This window comes from Odontesthes bonariensis, chromosome 2, assembly GCF_027942865.1.
Source record: "Odontesthes bonariensis isolate fOdoBon6 chromosome 2, fOdoBon6.hap1, whole genome shotgun sequence".
NCBI classification, from domain to species: Eukaryota; Metazoa; Chordata; class Actinopteri; order Atheriniformes; family Atherinopsidae; genus Odontesthes; species Odontesthes bonariensis.
The window spans coordinates 30,837,028-30,858,936 of record NC_134507.1 but is presented as its reverse complement, the minus strand read 5'-3'; the positions used below and the strand labels follow the sequence as shown (position 1 = coordinate 30,858,936).

The 21,909-nt window shown below is 40.8% G+C and overlaps 1 protein-coding gene across 1 annotated transcript; it reads left to right on the top strand.

Moving 5' to 3' along the window:
• Window positions 1-2,821: 2,821 nt before the first annotated feature.
• LOC142387498 (uncharacterized) lies at window positions 2,822-20,369 on the top strand. The gene is made up of 3 exons (XM_075472643.1): window positions 2,822-2,876; window positions 3,314-4,411; window positions 19,849-20,369. Exons 1-3 carry the CDS (start codon window positions 2,822-2,824, stop codon window positions 20,367-20,369), a joined length of 1,674 nt encoding a protein of 557 aa, XP_075328758.1.
• The last annotated feature ends 1,540 nt before the right edge of the window (window positions 20,370-21,909 follow it).

Here is a 21,909-nt window from a genome sequence, read left to right as displayed (position 1 = left end):
TGACACAATAAAAATGCAGAGTTATCTGCAGGGCAGGGTTCCCACAGTGTTTGTTATGCAAACAGATATTCCTGTGTGACGTGCCAAGCCTCTCAGTCAGTAATGATGCCGCACACCCGGTGATGGATGTGTTCTCATTAAAGGTGCTCAGAGCTGCCAGTTAGCTTTGCACAGGCTGCAGCACAGCTGCTGCAGCATGTGGGTCAAGGTCTGCTGCTGCCGACCTTTATCGGCCCGATTTAGACGATCACTAACAGAACGTATGGGAATAAAATTTTCCCGTCGCTCGCCTGTGATCGAACCCTCCAACATTTACAAAATCTCTGAATGTGCTGTGACTGAACGCAGAATTCTGGCTGACGCAACATCGTTAGACTTTTGTAAGGCAGCCAGTTTGTCCAAAGTTGCACAACACAGACGTGCACACACCTTCCCAGGTGGCCACACTGATCACCTGACTGATGGGAATGGGGAGTGACTCCAGTTTACTCACTTCCCAGATCCCCAAAGTCACGCCACAGTCATCACTGATAACACGCCACCGAAGTGATATTCACTCCAACATGTCAGTGTTTCACTGTGTAAACAATCAGTCAAACTCAACATTTTTTTATCTAGCTGCCTGTGGAAGGACGCTTTCAGTCAATCCTTGTTGTTGGGTATGCGTTCATCCAGCATTATCTCCCAGTATTTAAACTGTAATGAATTAGCTTTAACAGGCCAGATGAGTCTGTTTTTGCAGGCTGTGCCAGGCTTGGACATAAGAGGGGAATCAGATGCAGAGTTGGCGGGAGGGCACACTGGAAAAAATGCCCCTCCAAAAAAGATTAAAAAAACAACAAATACAAGACTTCTTTGCTTGAAATAAGCAAAAACATCTGCCAATGGAACTAGTGAAAATTGGCTTGTCAAGATTTCTTGAAATAAGATGTGATATTTAGGACTTTTGAGATAATGATCTTGAAATTAGCTTAAAAACCAAATGTCAAAAAAAGCTTGTTTCATATGATATGTGACTTAAAACAATTTTGTTTTCAAGACTTTTTCACTTAACAAGATATTTAAGATGAATTGTCTTCAAACAAGTCCCTATATCTGACTGAAATAGTACTTGTTAGGCAGTTGTGTCTTATATTAAGTGTAATGAGATATTTTGACTAGAAATGAGACAATTATACTTGGTAAGACTTTGATTTTTTCTTGAATTAAGAAACTAAACTATGAAATTTACAAACCAAAAATCACTCGTAATGAGGCTGTAGAACTGTGACTTGAAAAGGAGAGGCTTGGTGCGGTGGTTATAAGACCCAGATCCTGAACTTAAATCAACTTGTTTTATTCCAGAATCTTTAACAGAATCCACTTTAGTTTAGGTTTAGGCATTACTTATTCATGTAAAATTAAATGGATGTTGGAAAAACACAAAGGAGAGAGAAAATTATGTCCAAATACGTTAAAACTACAGTAACGAGCCTCTTTAAGTTAAAGTATAATGGTGCACAAAGTGGTATTTTATAAAGCTGTATGTCTTTTCTGTGTGATGTTGAGGGGAGGCGTTTAGTAGGGCTGTAGCAATACTCTAGTCTCACGATACGATGCACGATATTCAGCCAACGATTCGATACACTTACATCATTTTCTGAAAAAAAGGGACAGTGTGATTTGACATGAATCGTCGCTGATTGGACACAGCCAGACAAACAGAAACAGACGAACATGTCACAAATGTGAGAGCTGTGCACTTTATACAACATTTATATAAACTAATTTATCACTGTTTTCTATAATGTGACCCCCTGGCTTTATATTGTATTATATTAATGTTCTGTGTTTTCATTAATTGTAACGTCTCACTTTTTAATAAAGTTTGCTTTAGAAAAAATAAATAAATAAATAAATAAAAATAATTTATCAATAAATAAAAACAATAATAATAATAATAATAAAAAATAAAAAATGAAATAAAATCGATACTTTATTGGGAAACAAAAATATCTATATATTAGGGCTGGGCGAGTTAACTCGTTATTATCGCGTTAACTCTTTAATTATTTAACGCCGATAAATATTTTATCGTGCACTAGCGCAGGTTTTATTATTTATTTGTATATTAATATATATCGCAGTATCGATAAAATTGCTCGGCCCTAGCATTAAGGGTACGTACCTCTTCTTCCCAGCTTCTGTAGAAGTTAAATCTTCATCCTGGGACTACACAAGTACATCTCCCAAAGACCACAAAGTGTCAGTAACACCAGAAGACTTGTGTGGGAAAAGAGGACTTTTAAAACTTTAAGCAAAGCAACACAAGAGACACCATCAAACCTCTTTGTACTGTGATTGAACCGATGATGATGATAAAGAATATTTGGGTGATAACCAAAGAGCAGCAGCTGCTCCTCTAATATGCAACAAGTATTCAGGTCAAACAACACAGATGCTACAAGTCTGCAGCTCTGGATTTAGAGCAGCAGCGTAAAAAATGTTCACTCGTTCACATTTTGTGGACCTTAAATGTGGAATTGATGAATTTTTTTAAGAAAATAGGTTGGATATTTAAACGTGGGCACCACCTGAAGCTGCTTCTGTGTGTGGTAACTCCATCTGTATCACGGTTCTCACACAACCTTTATCCACTCTGTGGAAATAAAGCAAGAATTGCACAAGTCTGAATGTTGAAATGTCGAACATGCGTTGAGAATAGGTGGTGACAGCAGGTGTTTGCTCAAAAGATCAGAGTGACTTTAAAGTGACAAAGGATTCTTTCTATTGAGACTCCAAAATGGACGAAGCAACAACTCTTGTGCTTGCTAATGTTTAAATGACAGATAAGAGGAACCGGAGGCCAGCCTGCGAGGTGAAAGACTTAAATATGGGTCAGACCACACCTTCACAGTTTCCTGACTGTGTCCAACACGGTCGTAACTCTGAATCCAGCAACATACCGCAGCAGCGTTTTTACAGGTCGTTGCTGCTGCAGTAGGCGTCTCCAGAGCCTCACTCTGTTATGACACGCCAAAACCAAACAGCTGTGCTGCAGGGTGACCTTAAATGCACCGTGACTTTTGATTGTTGCATAACTGCCTCCATTTCACTATTTTCCAGCGAGCTAACACTGAAGTTGAATGAAAAAAACTGTGAATCATCATATTTATGACTTCCGTAGCTTAGAATTAGGATACATCTGTTGACTGAAAAAGAATAATTACACGTAATCAGTTGAAACATTAGATAAATTACCTTTTAATACTATTAATGTGAAGTACCCGGGCTTTTTCAGGTGCTTCTACGTGTGCTTCGGGTGCTTTTATAGATTCTTCTTCTGGTGCTTCTACGGGTGCTTCTTCAGGTGCTTCTTCAGGTGCTTCTACAGGTGCTTCTTCAGGTGCTTCTACAGGTGCTTCTACAGGTGATTCTTCAGGGGCTTCTACAGGTGCTTCTACAGGTGCTTCTACAGGTGCTTCTACAGGTGCTTCTACAGGTGCTGCTTCAGGTGCTTCTACAGGTGCTTCTACAGGTGCTGCTTCAGGTGCTTCTACAGGTGCTTCTTCAGGTACTTCTACAGGTGCTTCTACAGGTTCTTCTTCGGGTGCTTCTACAGCTGCTTCTTCAGGTGCTTCTACAGGTGCTTCGGGTGCTTTTATAGATTCTTCTTCAGGTGCTTCTTCAGGTGCTTCTACAGGTACTTCTACAGGTACTTCTACAGGTTCTTCTTCGGGTGCTTCTACAGGTGCTTCTACAGGTGCTGCTTCAGGTGCTTCTACAGGTGCTTCTTCAGGTACTTCTACAGGTGCTTCTACAGGTGCTTCTACGGGTGCTTCTACAGCTGCTTCTTCAGGTGCTTCTACAGGTGCTTCGGGTGCTTTTATAGATTCTTCTTCAGGTGCTTCTTCAGGTGCTTCTACAGGTACTTCTACAGGTACTTCTACAGGTTCTTCTTCGGGTGCTTCTACAGGTGCTTCTATAGGTTCTTCTTCGGGTGCTTCTACAGGTGCTTCTTCAGGTGTTTCTTCAGGTGTATCTACAGGTTCTTCTTCAGGTGCTTCTACAGCTGCTTCTTCAGGTGCTTCTTCAGGTGCTTCTACAGCTGCTTCTTCAGGTGCTTCTTCAGGTACTTCTTCAGGTGCTTCTACAGGTGCTTCTACAGGTGCTTCTACAAGTGCTTCTACAGGTGCTTCTATAGGTGCTTCTACAGGTGCTTCTTCAGGTGTTTCTTCAGGTGCTTCAATAGGTTCTTCTTCGAGTGCTTCTACAGGTGCTTCTTCAGGTGTTTCTTCAGGTGCTTCTACAGGTTCTTCTTCAGGTGTTTCTATAGGTTCTTCTTCGGGTGCTTCTACAGGTGCTTCTTCAGGTGCTTCTATAGGTTCTTCTTCGGGTGCTTCTACAGGTGCTTCTTCAGGTGTTTCTTCAGGTGCTTCTACAGGTTCTTCTTCAGGTGCTTCTACAGCAGCCAACATCATGGAGAGTTTGTCCATTACTTAATTTGTCTATGATAGAAACCAGGTATTACTTAATTTGTCTATGATAGAAACCAGGTAATAGCCCAAAGTGGCAGTACACGGGTCTTTTTTTTTGTCCAAATACATCTCTGAATGAAATAGTAACTTTAATTAAGTCAACCAGGAAACATATAAAACATAACTATAAAACAGCATTATATTCACCTTTTAAAATCCTGATTGTTCCAGAGTATTTGTTTGTATTTGCAGTCAAAATCTGGCACAAATCTCCTTTTTAGTCCCCATAACCATGTATAATAAGTCCTTACAGTTCTCTTGAGGAGCTAAACTATGAAGATCGTGGCTCATTATTGTCTGATGACACACTATATACATTTGGTTGCACTGGGTAAGTGTGGGGATGGTGGGCTATTTCAGCTCCCAGCAGGTTTACGCAGTTGTCTATGAAAGGTAGAGGTCAAGATGTTGACAGATGTTGACAGATGTCATCTGACTAATCGATGAGTCTATATGCACCGCATTCTTTAGCCTTATGCACACTGAACCCAGACGTCTCATCTGGTTGAGTCAGAGGACGAAAGCAGAAATGCTTTTTGAATTCACAGGAAGACTTTGACCAAAGTTCTTACGTAAAACTCACTTATTCCTGTAGATTTGAGTAGATTATTCAGATAATTTGTGTCGAGTTGAAGTTATTTTATGGCTTGTTCATTCGTTTTTTTATTTTTTTACTTATAATATACACTGTTACCTTATTGTTTTGATCGTAAAGCACTTTGGTCAATATTTAAATATACTCTATAATACATGTAATTTCATTGTGAACTCCAGTTAGACAGTGATTGTAAGTAACAAATAAAAGACAATGTAATTTAATCTAATACTTCAAACTGTCTTATGAGTTCACAGCATCTTAATTACAAAATATCTCAGGAAGTTGAGAGGATGTGCAATTTTTTTATTTCTCTTAAGTGAGACAAAGATCTTAAGGGAAGTGGTGCAACTTTAAAATGTTGTGATGCAAACATGGAGTCTTCACAGTCGCATTTCTTCCCCGAGAACAAAACAAAGGCGTGGAAATCAATCAATCATTATTGCTAAACTAGCTTTCTTTACAGAGCTCATTTAGAAAAAGGGTGTTGAACCAAAGTTCTTTACCACAAAACACGATAAACAATTTACAACATACTGAAGAAGCAGCTAAGACGCAATCAGAAACTATGAAAAGATTAGCAGATCTGACTCAATCACTGATTATGATCTCTGATCTCTGACATGCTGCCACATTTAGAGCCTTTAAAACATGCAAGAAAATCTTTAAAATATTATGGCTGAAACAGACAGGAAGCTGCTGAAGGGAGGCTAATGTTATGCAACAAAAAGAGATTAAAGATATACACGCATAAGAAAGACATAAGATTTTATTTCAAATTTTTTCATAAATGAACAACTGTAAGACGCACAAAGTATAATCAGGGTCAGAATTACACTTATTTACTGGGAAAGTTTATCAGTCAAGCAAAGGCTGCAGTTTATGAATTGCAGCAATCTGGCACGGTTACACACAGATATTTTCTTTGTTTGAGTCCATATCTTAGTCCATTTATCCCCGTCTATATCTATACCAAGTTCACTTTGCCACGTCTGCATAACATCCAGTACATTTATCACATCAGTCTGGCTTCAGATATTGTAAAAGCGAGTAATGGATTTTTTAGCAGGGCCAAGGAGGAGTAATTGTTCAACTGCAGATGTAGTGGCATCAATTTTGAGAGTAGTTCCCTTGTTTATGAAGTCTTTGAAAAAGTCATGTGTGGGGAGATTATACTTTTCAACATTTAATATTTTATTGTGCTATTACCGGTCGTCTTTCTGCTGAAGAAAAAAATACATAAACACAAGCTGCATATCAACGGTGAACACTGAGTCCCTGTGCAGGAACAAAGTCTCAGTTTGATCCGAGTGTCTGACCCTGTAAATGTACACCAGTCACAGTGTGTGAGCTGCCATCTGATTGGGTCATTTAATCGCTATTTCCTGCAGATTGAACTCTGATGTCTGCTTTGCTTTCACCTCATCGGAACATTTGGTGACATTGGCTGATATTAGGGGTATAAAGATCCACGATTATCACAGTTCTGTGTTTGCTCGGTAATGGGGTCACGGTCTAGTACATTTCTGGTACAGCAAGCCTACATTTTTCAATTGTTTTGAAAACACGTCATCGCACAAATTCAAAGTGTTTTTGGTTGTTATTCTAACACATTTAAGGCCGTAAATGAATCAACAGGCTATGGTTTGTGACGGTTTTAGGAACTGTTTTGAAACTGATATACGTCCCAAATAGCTTATCTTCATCTGCAGTCCCTGGGCAGTAAGACACCCTGCTCTATACTTTAAGTACTAAGGTTAAAGACATGGTTGGTAATCCTGTTCAGAAACACATTTTGTAATACTGGGTGAAATGGTCCGTCTATCCTGAGAGAAATCTATACAAGATGTATTTAGAAAAAGGGACGAAAATAATCAGACCTCTGTGGCAGCTGCAGGACTGAGAAAAAGCTGACCAATCCGAGATCAGCGTCCCGCTGATCTCGGATTGGTCGCCTACAAAAAACCAATCAGATGCCTCTGCTTTCTGCCTACGCCCCCCTCTGCCGGCTCCCTGCTCCATGTGCGCATGCGGTTCCACCAGCTTTGGATGAAGCACTGACGGAATGGGGAGGGGGGGGTGGAGCTTAGAGGAGTGGACACCTTCGAATCTTGCTAGCTCTCTTGCTAGCTCTCTAGGATTACCTACCATAGCTTTAAGCATGTTAGAGATGTTAGAAGACAAAGTGTAGTCTTGCAAAGGTAGAGATCCACATCTGCTCTGATAGCATTTTGTTAGCTAGCTCCACCATCGTGGAAGCCCCAATGAGAACAGCCTGGACTGAGCCTGCATTGTGAACGGGGGAAGCCATCCTGAGTAGAACACAGTGGTCCAGGAAGAGCGCCAGCCTGAATGACTCAGTGGGTCTACAGCTATAGTTGGGTTATGCTCCTTATTTGAGCAAGGGTAATCATCCTTGGATATATGGCGGTGAATGAATCGGATCATAGCAGAGATGGGAACTCAAGTCACTGTGACTTGGACTCGAGTTGACTCGAGTTGCTGTTTTGATGACTTGTGACTTGACTTGATAAAAAATAAAAGAATTGAGACTCGACTCGGACTTGGAAGTTAAAGACTCGGGACTTGACTTGACTTGAGACACGATGACTTGAATGACTTGAGAGTTATTCAGTTCATGTTTTCAGTTTTTTTTTTTTAACTTTATTGCCAATAACGTATAGGCAATACAAAGAAGCACACCACACAGAAACAAACAAATAATAATAATAATAACAATATTATACATAAAACACACATATACAAATAAAATGAAAAATAAAATAAAAATACAGAAAAAAATAAAAAGGTTCACCTTGATTGCGAGCTTATGTTACATTCGTCTTGTACAATTATATGCTTAACCCATATGAAGAATGACAGGTGTCCATCTCCTAAAGAATAGGGGTAATTTTAACTATAGGATGGCAGTCATATTTTCCATCACTTGGACTTGATTACACCTCTGTCTCCATGGAGCCACCGTAGGAGGCTCAGGCTGCATCCAACGCATTGTAATCATTTTTCTTGCGATCATTAGTAGGACATGCAAAATATAACACTGGTAAAGTTTGGTAAAGTTTTGTTCTGTTGTTTTCTCAAGCAAAATAAATACAGGTTTTCAGTTTGAAAATAAAATTAATAAATTAATTAAACAAAATAATTATCGTTTACCCGGTAGGAGCGCAGGCTGAGAATGGCGTCATGATTGAATCCCTACCCTGCCAATCAGTCATGCCCTCTATACATACCTTAGTGTTTATTGGAGAGAATAAACTCATATCAGATATGCATCAACATGTCGGCAGGAGGGGGACCGAGAGTCGTTGTCTTCGGCTTTCATAATTACCATTTTGACGGCAAAAGACGAACAGCACAGTGCAAGACATGCGGCATCAACATCTCAGACAGCCAGACGACAACTTCCAACTTTGTTTGTCATTTGAAGATTCATTCTGACCAGTAAGTGCTTGTCAAATTAGCTAATATGATCCTGTTAGCCTAGTTGGTAGTTAGCTAACGTTAGCTTGATATGGACAGGTGGACAGATTGGACACATTGGCCAATGATGTTTACTGACAGTTACTTATATCTTGTCTTTTCACTTTATTAAGATCAGATTCTGCAGGTAAAATTGCAATAATAAGGGGACCTGACTTTGACTTGACTTGCCCAAGAAAAAATTACTTGAGACTTGCACATGTGTGACTTAGTCCCATCTCTGCATCATAGGCACAAAGCGTGTCATACCCCGGTATGATAGGTGGCGCTGTACCCATTCCAACTATTGCTAATAGAGCCACTTCCTGTTGACCTCTTCACCACCAACAACAACAACAAACTCAGGCATTGGAGAAAGATGGAGAACGCAGAGCAAGATGAAGCTACGTCCCTCTACATTTGGTCTGTGATGAGCTGCTTGTTGCACAAACTCGATGCCCAACGGAGCATTCTCCATCGCGTTGTTTGTTTCTTTCTGACGGCGACAACAACAGTAATATCGTCCCCTTTGACTTCCGGGTCACGACCCCGGGAAAACATCTGGAGCATGCGCAGAACGCAAAGTCTGATTCACCACGTGCTTCAGCGTCTACAAGCAGGTTTAGAGTGACTTTCAACCCAGTTATCTCGGGGTCTTAATCCGATCCGATCCCATTCTTAGTCAGATTAAGGCGTCTACATGCACTTAATAACTCAGTCTGATTGTAATTTAGCCAATAATCCGATCCTTTCAGTGCCATGTAACCCCACTGAGAGAGTTTAAAATCTGCAGTTACATGTTGGCAGGGGGCATTGGGAGGTGTACTGAGTCAGCTACAGCCTGAATTTTCTGATGTTGTAAAGTGCAAAGGGAAATGAGCAGGAGATGGATGCAACATGGCCAGAGAAGGTGAAGTGGTCACCAATCACGGCCCTTTGGGTTCTTTTAGTCTTTTAGAGAGATTGTAGAATAAGCAACTTTATGTTGATGATATTTTGTTCCATTCAGTGCTTGGCCCGGTTGGCCAGAAGCTCAGTCTGAGAAAGGTTTAGTGGGAGGTGGTGTAACCCCAGCTCACTTGGGGAAAAGGGGGAGTAACATAAAGACACTACAAGAAAACAGTTTTCCAAAAGTAACAATAATAATCTCTTAATAAATAAATCAAGTGGCAAAACTAGGCAAAACACACAACTGATACCAAGTTGAATTGTCTTCTCAGCGTAGTAGTTCCAGTCTAAAATATCACTTAAAGGCAAAACACACAACTGATAGCAGCAAGTCATTCAAGGAAACAGACAGTGGAGCGAGGCTTCTACATAAAAACTACAGAAAGATGCTGATGTTAGAAGTGTGTTTGCACAACAAATGTTATGGCACTTTCATTCATATGGCAGCACATTTAAAACAAAACTAAATGCTAAAAGCTATACACTACTTTTGGATTCATTTTTGGATTTTGCGTACAAATGCGATTAATCGTGATTAATCAGGGAAATAATGTGATTAATTTAATTAAAAATGTTAATCGTTGCCCAGCCCTTTATTAAACTCAATTATTACACGGACTGACGGTACAGTTGTTCGAAAAGAAGTCAAACCATTTCTGTTTTAGGATGTGGAAGAAACCGAGCTATGATGATTCAAGTTCCCACTCTGCCATTCTGCATCTTTATGCTCACGAATAGTTTAAATTGGTGGCATTTTGTGGTTGATTTATGAAAAGAAGGACAGGAGAAGCATAAGGTTTGTGTCTGTCTCAGAAGCAGAACCCAGAAAGGTGCTTTCCTGCATCGACTCAGTGGTCACAGTAATGTTTACTGCTGAACATTTGGCTTCTGTTTGATGCTAATGATGATGTTCACATGGCTGATAGGCTTACTTTGACCTGGCATTAGTTTCACACACTTGGACAGTGTGGAGGAGGTCTAACGACCAGGAAAGGAATCTTGGGGCCTCAGGAGGAGTCTGGGCAGAGGACCGAGCACTGCTGCTAATTTTGGAAGGACTTATGATCTACCCCAGACTTTGATGCTTCCCTGACAGCTGATCTCAGATTACTGTAGAATGCAACTTTTTTAAAGCCGCCGTCTGCATCACAACAATAAATCAGAGTACTAAGATCGACCCATTCAGACCTGATGTAACATGCTCAACCCTAACTCTGTAGAGACATGAGTATTGCATCAGAATTTTAGACAAACTTCTCCTTAAATTCTGATTTTATTCATGTTTCTATGCTGAGAAATGAAAGGTTCTCTTGGGAAGTTTGAAGCTTTCCAGAGATTGGCTGTGTTAGAAGTGTGCGAGAAGTTCCCGGATGCATACTAGATTCTCCGAAATGTTGGGTATGCATCATGAGCATCATGAGTTCTCCAGGAAAAAGTCAGACCTCACAATCGCTTCGCGCTATTTGTGCCTCCCTTCATATCAATGCGTTCAGCCACCTAGCGATAGCCGCACCTGTTACGGTGTTTGCTGCTCGGTCTGCACTTCGGTCTGCACGGTCTACACAACACGCAGTGATACGAAGGGAGGCAAGAATAGCGCCAAGCGATGTGAGGTCTGACTTTTTCTAGATCGACGATTTTGTGATGCAAATGTATTACTCTTTTGAACGCATATTGTTTTGAGAAGCAAAACGCTTTATTTTTTAAACCCCAGCCAACTAGCCGGACTACCTTCATCAACGCCAAAACGAGGCTGGAACTCGGCTCACAGGACGCAGCAGAGGGTAAGAAAATGTTCATAAATGATGTTGCTGATATGGGATGTCATACAGCTTCATGTCAAAAGAGGCAAACTATCCCTTTAAGCAAAGTCAGCTTCAGGCCGGCTGATTTCGGCTCGGGCAGGAGCGAAATGCATTGTGGGTAAACGCTCTGCATATTGTCTGATCGATGAGTATGCAGTATGTAGTATGTAGTATGTAGTGTGTAGTGTGTAGTATGTAGTATGTAGTATGTAGTATGTAGTATGCGGTTTCAAACACAGCCACAGACTTGGGACCTTGTTGAAGAGATGGACATCCGACACCACCTCAGCTATCTGGATTATTTATTTCCTGGTTTATTTTATATTTATCTCCCATCGGTGCACTTGGTTTAGCCAGTATGAACGTCCGGCCTTCTGTCCCTGATGCCAGTGAAGTCGGACATCTTGTTAGTGAGGCGCAGTAGTATTCACATGATCTGCTGCAGATCCCAAACCCTCTGCCCTCTGATTGGACTACTTGATTTGTATTCGTCTCGTCACTGTTTAATCAGTTTAAGATAAAAAAAACAGATGGGGTCAAACTTCAAAGCCTCAGACGGGGTGGGAACTTTGAGCGCTGAGTGTCACATGCAGTGTCGTCTTTCTCTCTAAGCAGATGTTCACAGAGCGCTTTTCTTTTTTCTTTTAAAAGGTAAGATCGCTGGCTGCTAAGCCCCGCCCACTCTGCAGAACACATGAACCATACGTACAACTGAAATAAGTTTGTACAACAAATTAATTTTTTCATCAGCATGAATATGAAGTTATGTTATTTTTTCATGTTTTAACTGGGTCGGCTGCCTACAACATAGACATTCGGTGTATTCTTGTCTATTATCAAAGTCAAAGTCAAATTTATCTGTAGCACATTTTATGTACAGAACAATTCAAAGTGCTTTACATAAAATAAAAGCATTGCAGCAGGGAGTGGAAGAAGCATTAAAAATACATAAAAGAATATAAAGAGAAACAATTAAAATAATTTAAATGAATTTAAAAACAAGCAACAGTCCAGATAAGTTCAAAGATACCGTGCAGATTTCATGCATAGACACATGAGAAAAGAAATGTTTTTAACCTGGATTTAAAAATGTCTCCATTTGGTGAAAGTTTAATCTCCACTGGCAGTTTGTTCCACTTGTTTGCAGCATAACAGCTAAATGCTGCTTCTCCATGTTTAGTCTGGACTCTTGACTGGACCAGCTGACCTGAGTACTTGGATCTAAGAGCTCTGCTGGGTTTATATTCTCTGAACATATCACAGATTGTAAACCATCAACAGGCTTTTAAAATCTATTCTGTAACTGACTGGAAGCCAGAGTAAAGACTTTAAAACTGGTGTGATGTGTTCAGATCTCTTAGTCCGGGTTAAAACTCTAGCAGCAGCGTTCTGGATTATAGCAGAAAATGAGCTGAACTAACTGGATGAGGAGATGTTGAACAGACTGAGCTGAAGAGCTGACGATGCCACATAATATTAACTGCCTGATTAGTAGAGGGTTTAAAAAGAGGCTGGCATGCTCGCCTTATGCATCAGTTAGAATTTGTAGCGTTGCAACGGCTCAGCAGATTTACTTTAACAATGCCCTTTAAGTAAGTCCACTTGTCCTAAACATAGCATCTCAATCCATGCTTGCAAGTTGTAGGATGGTTTATCATCACGTGATATGACAGGAATCATGAAGCATGACCATGAAACTGTGTAAACAGCAACCATAAAGATTTCTGTGAGTGTCGTACATGTATTTTGTATCATGTAGCCCCAACATGCACATTCGTTTCAACACTAACCGGCTCGTTTTAACACTTAACCCTAACAATTCCCGGGTGAGAGTGCATTGGAAAAGGAGGGAAGCAATACAATGACTGCTGAAAACTCTGTGCAAGACAAGTGGAGAAATAACTATCTGTAGCACGATGAGGTCACTGGTTAACTGGTTAACAAAGGTCAAAGGATGCAGTGTTTGTGGGCACGAAAACATCAGCAGCATGTTGAAACTGGATGTCAAAAAGTATCCAAACGTAGGATGTTGATGTCCTGAACAATAAAAAACTGAAGCTGTAGCAGCCGTTCAACACGTTTTTAAACCTGGACCTTCTTTCTGGCATAAAATACGTTCATCTGCTCACCGATAACAGTTTGGTGAAAGTCGGCGTCCTTCGGAAGATATTTAGATCACTGGAGATCGGCGTATATCCATATAACAGGAGAGAACAGGGCAGAGACAATACAGCCTCTAAATAAGGCATTATCTGTCTTTATTTCACCAATACTTTAAGACCAATGAATGAATGAACGCGTACTGTTGCACTGTTAGCTCAGAGCTGCCGTGCTGTTGTCATCGGGGGCTATTGGGGGGCTTATCGGGGGGCTTATTAGGGGCTTTCTACGCATGCATCTACTGGGATGATGTCATCAACATGCGCCACTGCAGCACAGGTCATTCACCCCGTGGTCTGTGACGGTCGTCTAACTTCACACAGAGTTTGCTGCTGCTAGTTCTGTGCAACATGGCAGGATGTTTATCAGATTTTGATGACGTGGACGACGACTTGATTACGATGGACGACCTTACCGGAGTGAATGAGCTGTGCGGCGCGTCAATGACGTCATCCCAGTAGACGCACGTGTAGAAAGCTTCCTATAAGCCCCCCGCACTGGAAAAAATCTATGTCTTACCAAGTATATTTGTCGCATTTCTAGTCAAAATATCTCATTACACTTAACTCTTTCCGTGCCAAAGACGCCTATAGACGTCAATTGCGTTTTTTAACGGAGCGGGCTGGGGGACAATCTAGCGGAGTTCGTCAATAAATCTTAGGCTTGTAAACAGTAAACAGAGAATATACTGGCAAAATTACCCGCTAGGTGGCAGCAGTGCCACTATGCACAACAAAAAAAAGAGCTCGTTTTCTCCATTTTTTGGTCAAACAGCTGTTTTTGGTGAAACCAACCTATGTTCTACTGTCTATTACTAAAAGACTGAAAATGGTAGAAACAAACTTGTTTTCCTCATGAAAGAAGAGCGTCTACTCTTTCTTTTGGTAATTTCGGTGTGTACATAGTCATAAGACACAATTTTCTGTGGGTCTTGGAAAATCAGTCAAAATACTGTAAAACACTTGGCAGTATGGGTGGCTCTGAACTGAAAATGGCTGGCAGCCAATGAGTTAATATAAGACACAACTGCCTAACAAGTACCATTTCAGCCAGATATAGGGACTTGTTTGAAGACAATACATCTGGAATATCTTGTTAAATGAAAAAGTCTTGAAAACAAATTGTTTTGAGTCACATATCACATGAAACAAGCTTTTCTTTTTTACGTTGAAGAGGTTTTTAAGCTAATTTCAAGATCACTTTTATCTCAAATGCCCTAAATATCACATTTTATTTCAAGAAATCTTGACAATCCGATTTTCACTAGTTCCATTGGCAGATTCTGTTTGCTTATTTCAAGCAAAAACGTCTTGTATTTGTGGTTTTTTTACTTATTTTTGGAGGGGCATTTTTTCCAGTGCGATAGCCCCCGATAACAACAACACGGCAGCTCTGAGCTAACAGTGCAATAGTACGCGTTCATTCATTCATTGGTCTTAAAGTATTGGTGAAATAAAGACAGATAATGCTTATTTAGAGGCTGTATTGTCTCTGCCCTGTTCTCTCCCGTTATATGGATATACGCCGATCTCCAGTGATCTAAATATCTTCCGAAGGACGCCGACTTTCACCAAACTGTTATCGGTGAGCAGATGAACGTATTTCATGCCAGGTTTAAAAAAAAGACGAACTTCCCCTTTAAGGCACTTCAAAGATCGTCCAATTCGAACAATGTTGTAACACAATCATGATCCAATCAAATCAGTTTCATTAGAACTCATACAAAGCCAATTAAAAAGGAGACCAACAGATTCCTGATTCCTGAAACGTGGGATGATACAGTAACGCCGACTAAATTCATGCCAAACTCGTTTAGTTTCGGTTTCTGAAAGCTTCGAAACAAACTTTCATCTTCAACGATTAAAGCGATTACACGGTTCTGTTCCCCTTTATAACAACAACGTCTGACATGTCACAGGATGCAAACCACTGGAAGAAGAAGGAGAAATGAAATGATGATAGCTGGAGGAGCAGAAACTGAGGTGGGGCCCGATAATGAACGGCGAGGACTTTGTGGCTTACACGTCTGAACAAGTGTTAAAATGTTGATCGTAAGAGCTGATAGAAGCCATCCCTGCACAGGTGCTCTGTGTAAGAGGAGCTGGTGCCCATAGTGAATGGATGAATTGGATTATCAGGGGCCGAGCAGTGAAACTGCAAGGACCCTATTGTATCTGTAAGGATTCTTCTTCTTCTTTCTTTCTTTCTTTCTTATTCTTTGCAAAACGTGCTCAGTCGACGCCATGAAAGAATCTAAATTTTATATTTTTGGCAGTCGCTCATTGACTCTCTAGCGCCCCCTACGATGCTTAAAAATGGTCCCCGCACTGAGGTTAGTTTCGCGTGGGACAACGAAATTCAGTACACTCATTCATCATGCCCAGACGCACAAAAAAGTTTCTGCCGCCATGGTCCCACGTCCACAGGAAGGCGGCCATTTTGGATGGAAAGTGAGTTTTCGTGCCATTTTTGACCGATTCCACACCTTGCATATGATCGATCTCCTCCTACAGATTTAATGCTACAGACTTCAAACTTGGCCAGGTTACTCTTAAGACATGGGGGGAAAAAATCATGGAGAAACCTTTTCAAACCTCAAAGGGCGTGGCCAGGCGGTGAAAATCGTGTGATGGCGTTTGTGATTTGAAAGCCTTATCATCATCGCAAAGTCATGAAACTTGGTACACACGTCCACCTTGACGACCTCGTACGTATGTAAAGGGTATCGTGTGTGTGATCGGAGCAAAATGGCTCAGTGGCGCCCCCTAGAAACATTCAAAAACCCCTCCACATCGGGGTTATTATGTGCTCGTACGTACGCAGAGGGTATCGTGCGTGTGGGCAGAGCTGCGCGACTACGACGTCCATCGCATGCCCAACGTGCGCACATCTCGTTATGAATGAATTGGATTATTTTATAAACAATTATGATTACAATGAATTGAATTCCAATCTGCTTGAATTCGACTTTATTATTTAAGTGCCTTGAGAAGACATTTGTTGTATTTGGTGCTATATAAATAAAAATGAATTGAATTGAATTGAATAGTGATGACTGTGGCATTTTAACCATTTTATTCATGCTGTTGCTGTTGAATTTGCATTGTTCTCCCGTCAGTGCAACGAGGAAGTGGCGAAGCTAAATGGCAGCTTGTGTAACAGTCCTCTCTGGCCGCCAAGTCTTTTTTTCTTCTTCTTTTCTCCCCACCAAACCAGATTGTTAAAGTGTGCAAATCTGTCGAGTCAAACTCCTGAAACTGCTCCAAGCTGCAGAGGGGCAGTGCCTCTGCTCCACACAAAGGCTGCTTATTCACATCTGGAGCAGAAATGAGAGTTTGTGGGTCTCTGGGAGCCGTGTGCTGGAAAGGTTTTAGTGTGACTCAGAGAAGGACGGCGGGACAACACATGAAGGAACTCCTGCTTTCAGGATGATCGGGACCCTACTTTTTTAGAATAAATATTGTTCAAATGGCACATTTGGCTGTTTAAGAAGATCAAACAGTCTTGCACTGGAAAAATCTAAATCTTACCAAGTATATTTGTCTTATTGAGTATTTCATTACACTTGATATAAGACACAACTGCCTAACAAGTACCATTTCAGCCAGATATAGGGACTTGTTTGAAGACAATACATCTTGAATATCTTGTTAAATGAAAAAGTCTCCAAAACATCTTGTTTTGAGTTATATTTCACATGAAACAAGCTTTTTTTGACATTTGAAGAGGTTTTTAAGCTAATTTCAAGATCACTTTTAACTCAAAAGTCCTAAATATCACATTTTATTTCAAGAAATAAAATGATTTTCACTAGTTCCATTGGCAGATTTATTTGCTTATTTCAAGCAAAAACGTCTCGTATTGGTTGTTTTTCTTACTTATTTTTGGAGGGGCATTTTTTCCAGTGTGATCACGATGAGGAGTTTTCTCACAAATTACAGTCCTGAAACAATTTGATGCAAATGTCCCAAGCTTTCCTCTTTTCCTTCTGGTTTCTGGTTTCTGTACATTTGTGTAGCTCATCCCTGTGTGTTTGTGCATTATGAAAGTTGCTGCAACACATCCCAGCTGTTCATACTTGTCATGAAGACAGAGGAGAGCAGCCTCGGGGTTCAGCTGAGGACGGCAGCCTGCAGAAGGATTTAACCGCAGGAGGAAATTTACTGCGCACTTACAGCAGATCACATAAGTGTTTGCAGAGTTTTTTATGGCATTTGGTTGGAAAAGTGCTTCATTTTTAGGCGATAGCCACTGACTCGTTGTGCAACTTTAAACAGATAAAGTGCTCATTTAATTCTGCAGGAAAGGAGCCCATCGATAAATTCAGCATGAAGATGTGATCTATTTACAGCTAAATCAGTTGAGTTTAAGATCTTTGCAGGAATAATCAAAGCGTGAACTCAAAGACCTGTGAGAAACTCTGACTCTGGAGCACGCCGCCGCCTGTTTGCACCCGTCACACATACGGGAACGTGACTGGCATCAACTGTAACTCGACCACGTCTGATTCCTGAGAGGGAATCCGCCTGCTGCGCTTTAACCGCTTTCAGTGGTTGAACACAATCATTTATGATGATTAATCATCGTAAAACAGGCTGCGGTCCTCAGCTGGTAGAAGTTAAGATGCATTTCTGCACAGGAAAGATGTCGAAACGCATAATCTCATCACATCACACCAGAACAGCTGATGCAGCTTTGGGCTCATATCTGTCTCACTTTGACAAACCTTTATTTAGTTTTTATTCCATTTTGAATCAACATCTAATTTCCGATCCAATTTTATTTATAAAGCACTTTACAACAACCTCAGTTTGACCAAAGTGCTTTACAGAAAAGATGAAAAAATAAAATAAATAAATAAATAAAAGAATAAAATACAAAAATAGCTATATAATTTAAAACAATAATATACTAAAAATAAATTTAAAAAATAAAATAAAAATAATAATTTAAATTATTATTATTTTTTTAAATAATTATACATTATAGATAATGGATGGAAATAATTATACATTCAACATCTCACTATTAAAATAATAAAATACAAGAATAAATTAAAATACATAAAACAGCTATATAATTTAAAACAATACTAATACTAAATTAAGTAAAAATAAATAAATAATAATAATAAAAAATTATGATAATAAATAACAATTACAAAAATAATTATTATTCAACATCTCACATCTCACAATTAAAAGAATAAAATACAAGAATGAATTAAAATACATAAAACAGCTACATTATTTAAACAATAATAATGCTAAAATAAATAAAGATAAATAAATGAAAATAATAATAAAAATAATGAAAAAAGATTTTTTTAAAAATTATACATTCAACATCTCACATTGTGTCGAAAGCCAAGGAGAAGAGATGTGTTTTAAGATAGGATTTAAAAACAGACAGAGAGGAAGCCTGTCTGACGTGGAGAGGCAGATCGTTCCACAGTTTGCTGCCACAGAAAAGGCTCGATCACCTCACAACATCGGTGACCTACTTTTGAGGAAAACTTGAGATGTTAACGTAGAGTCATGCGTTGCTAAACTGTGAACATTCACTTTAGATCTACGTCTTACTGCTGCCAACGTGCAGACAGAAAAACGGAGGAGAAGTGTTTCTGTCTGTTTATCCTGAGTTGAACTTGTATTTGTACAACAGAGAAGATCTGAAGAGAGAAGTTCACTGAGATTATTACGTGTAAAGTTGCTGTGAAACAGGTGAAATGTTAAGGTAATCCCTTTTATTCCTAAAACTGACGAATCTGAGGTTCTGAGAATGAAAAATGTCCCGCAGCTGGTTTGCATGTAAAGCCTTTCATTAAATAAAGTTGCTTTGTCACTGAGGCGTTTCTCAGGCGCTGCAGTGAGCATTCCTCCGATACAATCGAGATGAACTCACCGCATATTTTCTGCCTACTGCTCATTAAATTTTAATCTGTTATTGCCTTGGCTTGTTTTCCTTTATCAGAACTCCCTATTTCGGTTTCCCACTGTAGGGAAGGCCGACGTGATGTCAGCCTGCTCTGCCTGAATCTAACTGGACCGAGAAATGACTCAAAGTTAGCTTCACCTGGTGGCTCACCTGGCGTCTCACCTGGCGTCTCACCTGGCGTCTCACCTGGCGTCTCACCTGGCGTCTCACCTGGCATCTCAACTGGCGCCTCACCTGGCGTCTCACCTGGCACCTCACCTGGCGTCTCACCTGGCGTCTCACCTGGCGTCTCACCTGGCGCCTCACCTGGCGTCTCACCTGGCATCTCACCTGGCATCTCACCTGGTGTCTCACCTGCCGTCTCACCTGGCACCTCACCTGGCGTCTCACCTGGCGCCTCACCTAGTGGCTCACCTGGTGGCTCACCTGGCGTCTCACCTGGCGTCTCACCTGGCGTCTCACCTGGCGCCTCACCTAGTGGCTCACCTGGTGGCTCACCTGGCGTCACACCTGGCATCTCACCTGGTGTCTCACCTGGCATCTCACCTGGCGTCTCACCTGGTGGCTCACCTGGCATCTCACCTGGTGTCTCACCTGGCATCTCACCTGGCGTCTCACCTGGTGGCTCACCTGGCATCTCACCTGGTGTCTCACCTGGCATCTCACCTGGTGTCTCACCTGGTGTCTCACCTGGCGGCTCACCTGGCATCTCACCTGGTGTCTCACCTGGCATCTCACCTGGTGTCTCACCTGGTGGCTCACCTGGCATCTCACCTGGTGTCTCACCTGGCATCTCACCTGGTGTCTCACCTGGTGGCTCACCTGGCGGCTCACCTGGCGCTTCCCCTGGTGTCTCACCTGGTGCCTCACCTGGTGGCTCACCTGGCGCTTCCCCTGGTGTCTCACCTGGTGTCAGTAATGTGGTGATCAGCACCTGAGAGCTCAAACAATGCAAATAAAACATCTTTTCTGCCTCATTTTGTGCCGTTATGTTAGAATCTGAGTCAGCCGGGACTGTAAAATGCTTCTGGAAAACCCCTTCCCCTGCTGAAGCTAATGAGAGACAAGCAGTTAGCCACAAACTTTTTTTATTGGCTCCATATTTCTTCAGTTTAAGCATGACAAAACTTAATTACATTCTATTTTCTGAAATATGTCCAAATAAATAATGGGAAAACTGTCTGAGCATTTTCTACACCCACTTAAATCAATTTCCAGGAAGAAGGGGAAGCTAGAGCCCATTCCAGGTGCCATAAGGCAAGAGGTACAAACACAGGGTTTGTGTGGCCCTGTGAGGTCCATCATAGAGACAAACAACCATGCAAACTCCACACAGAAAGGCCTCAGTCGGGATTCGAACCAGCAACCCTCTCGCTGTGTGCGGCCCGTCTCCTCGTTAAAGGCTAATAAATTTGTTCCAGTTCTCTGTGAGTTTCCACAAACGTTGACCTAAATTCATGAGGGGACAAAGTGTATTAAAGTTCATGGAAGCTGTTTTTTCTCCGGTTGGGATCACTTACGTCTGTGGAACATTTCATCGTTTTATCCGACCCGCCAGAACATTTCAGCTAAAGATCTTCTCTTTACTTATCTGGGTGGGGGTCCTTAAAACAAAGGATATATGGACGTATAAATGTATAATGTTTATGTTACATAATGGGACTGACCTTCATCGACTTGTTATATGAGTGGTAGGTTCCACGGTGGTGGGATTTCTCACTGCAAACAAAACTTTATGTAACTTCCGTCCCTTCGGACTCAGATGCTGCAGCATGATGCAGAAAATGCTTGTTGTTACATAACTGGTTATCCTCTGATTACACCTTCAATTAAAACTCATTAAACATCGCGCAAGCTGTACCATCAACGCACAGGTTTCTGGGATTTAACTCAACTTTTACACTGGAAAAAATCTAAGTCTTACCAAGTATATTTGTCTAATTTCTAGTCAAAATATCTCATTACACTTGATATCAGACACATCTGCCTAACAAGTACTATTTCAGCCAGATATAGGGGCTTGTTTTAATACACTACATCTGGAATATCTTGTTAAGTGAAAAAGTCTTGAAAACATCTTGTTTTCAGTCATATTTCACATGAAACAAGCTTTTTTTTTCATTTGAAGAGGTTTTTAAGCTAATTTCAAGATCACTTTTATCTCAAAAGTCCTAAATATCACATTTTATTTCAAGAAATCTTGACAAGCCCATTTTCACTAGTTCCATTGGCAGATTTGTTTGCTTATTTCAAGCAAAAACGTCTCGTATTTGTTGTTTTTTAACATATTTTTGGAGGGGCATTAATCTTCATTACTGCCATGAAAGAGGGGAGTCTATGACCCCGCTGATGGTTGCTCATGCAGATTTCCTTATGTCCGGTCCTGCAGGCCCGTAGATCTTGACTTGGCACGAAGGGAAACTTCTCACTAGATTTTTCCGCCCTTGAAGTATTTATTATTGTTTCT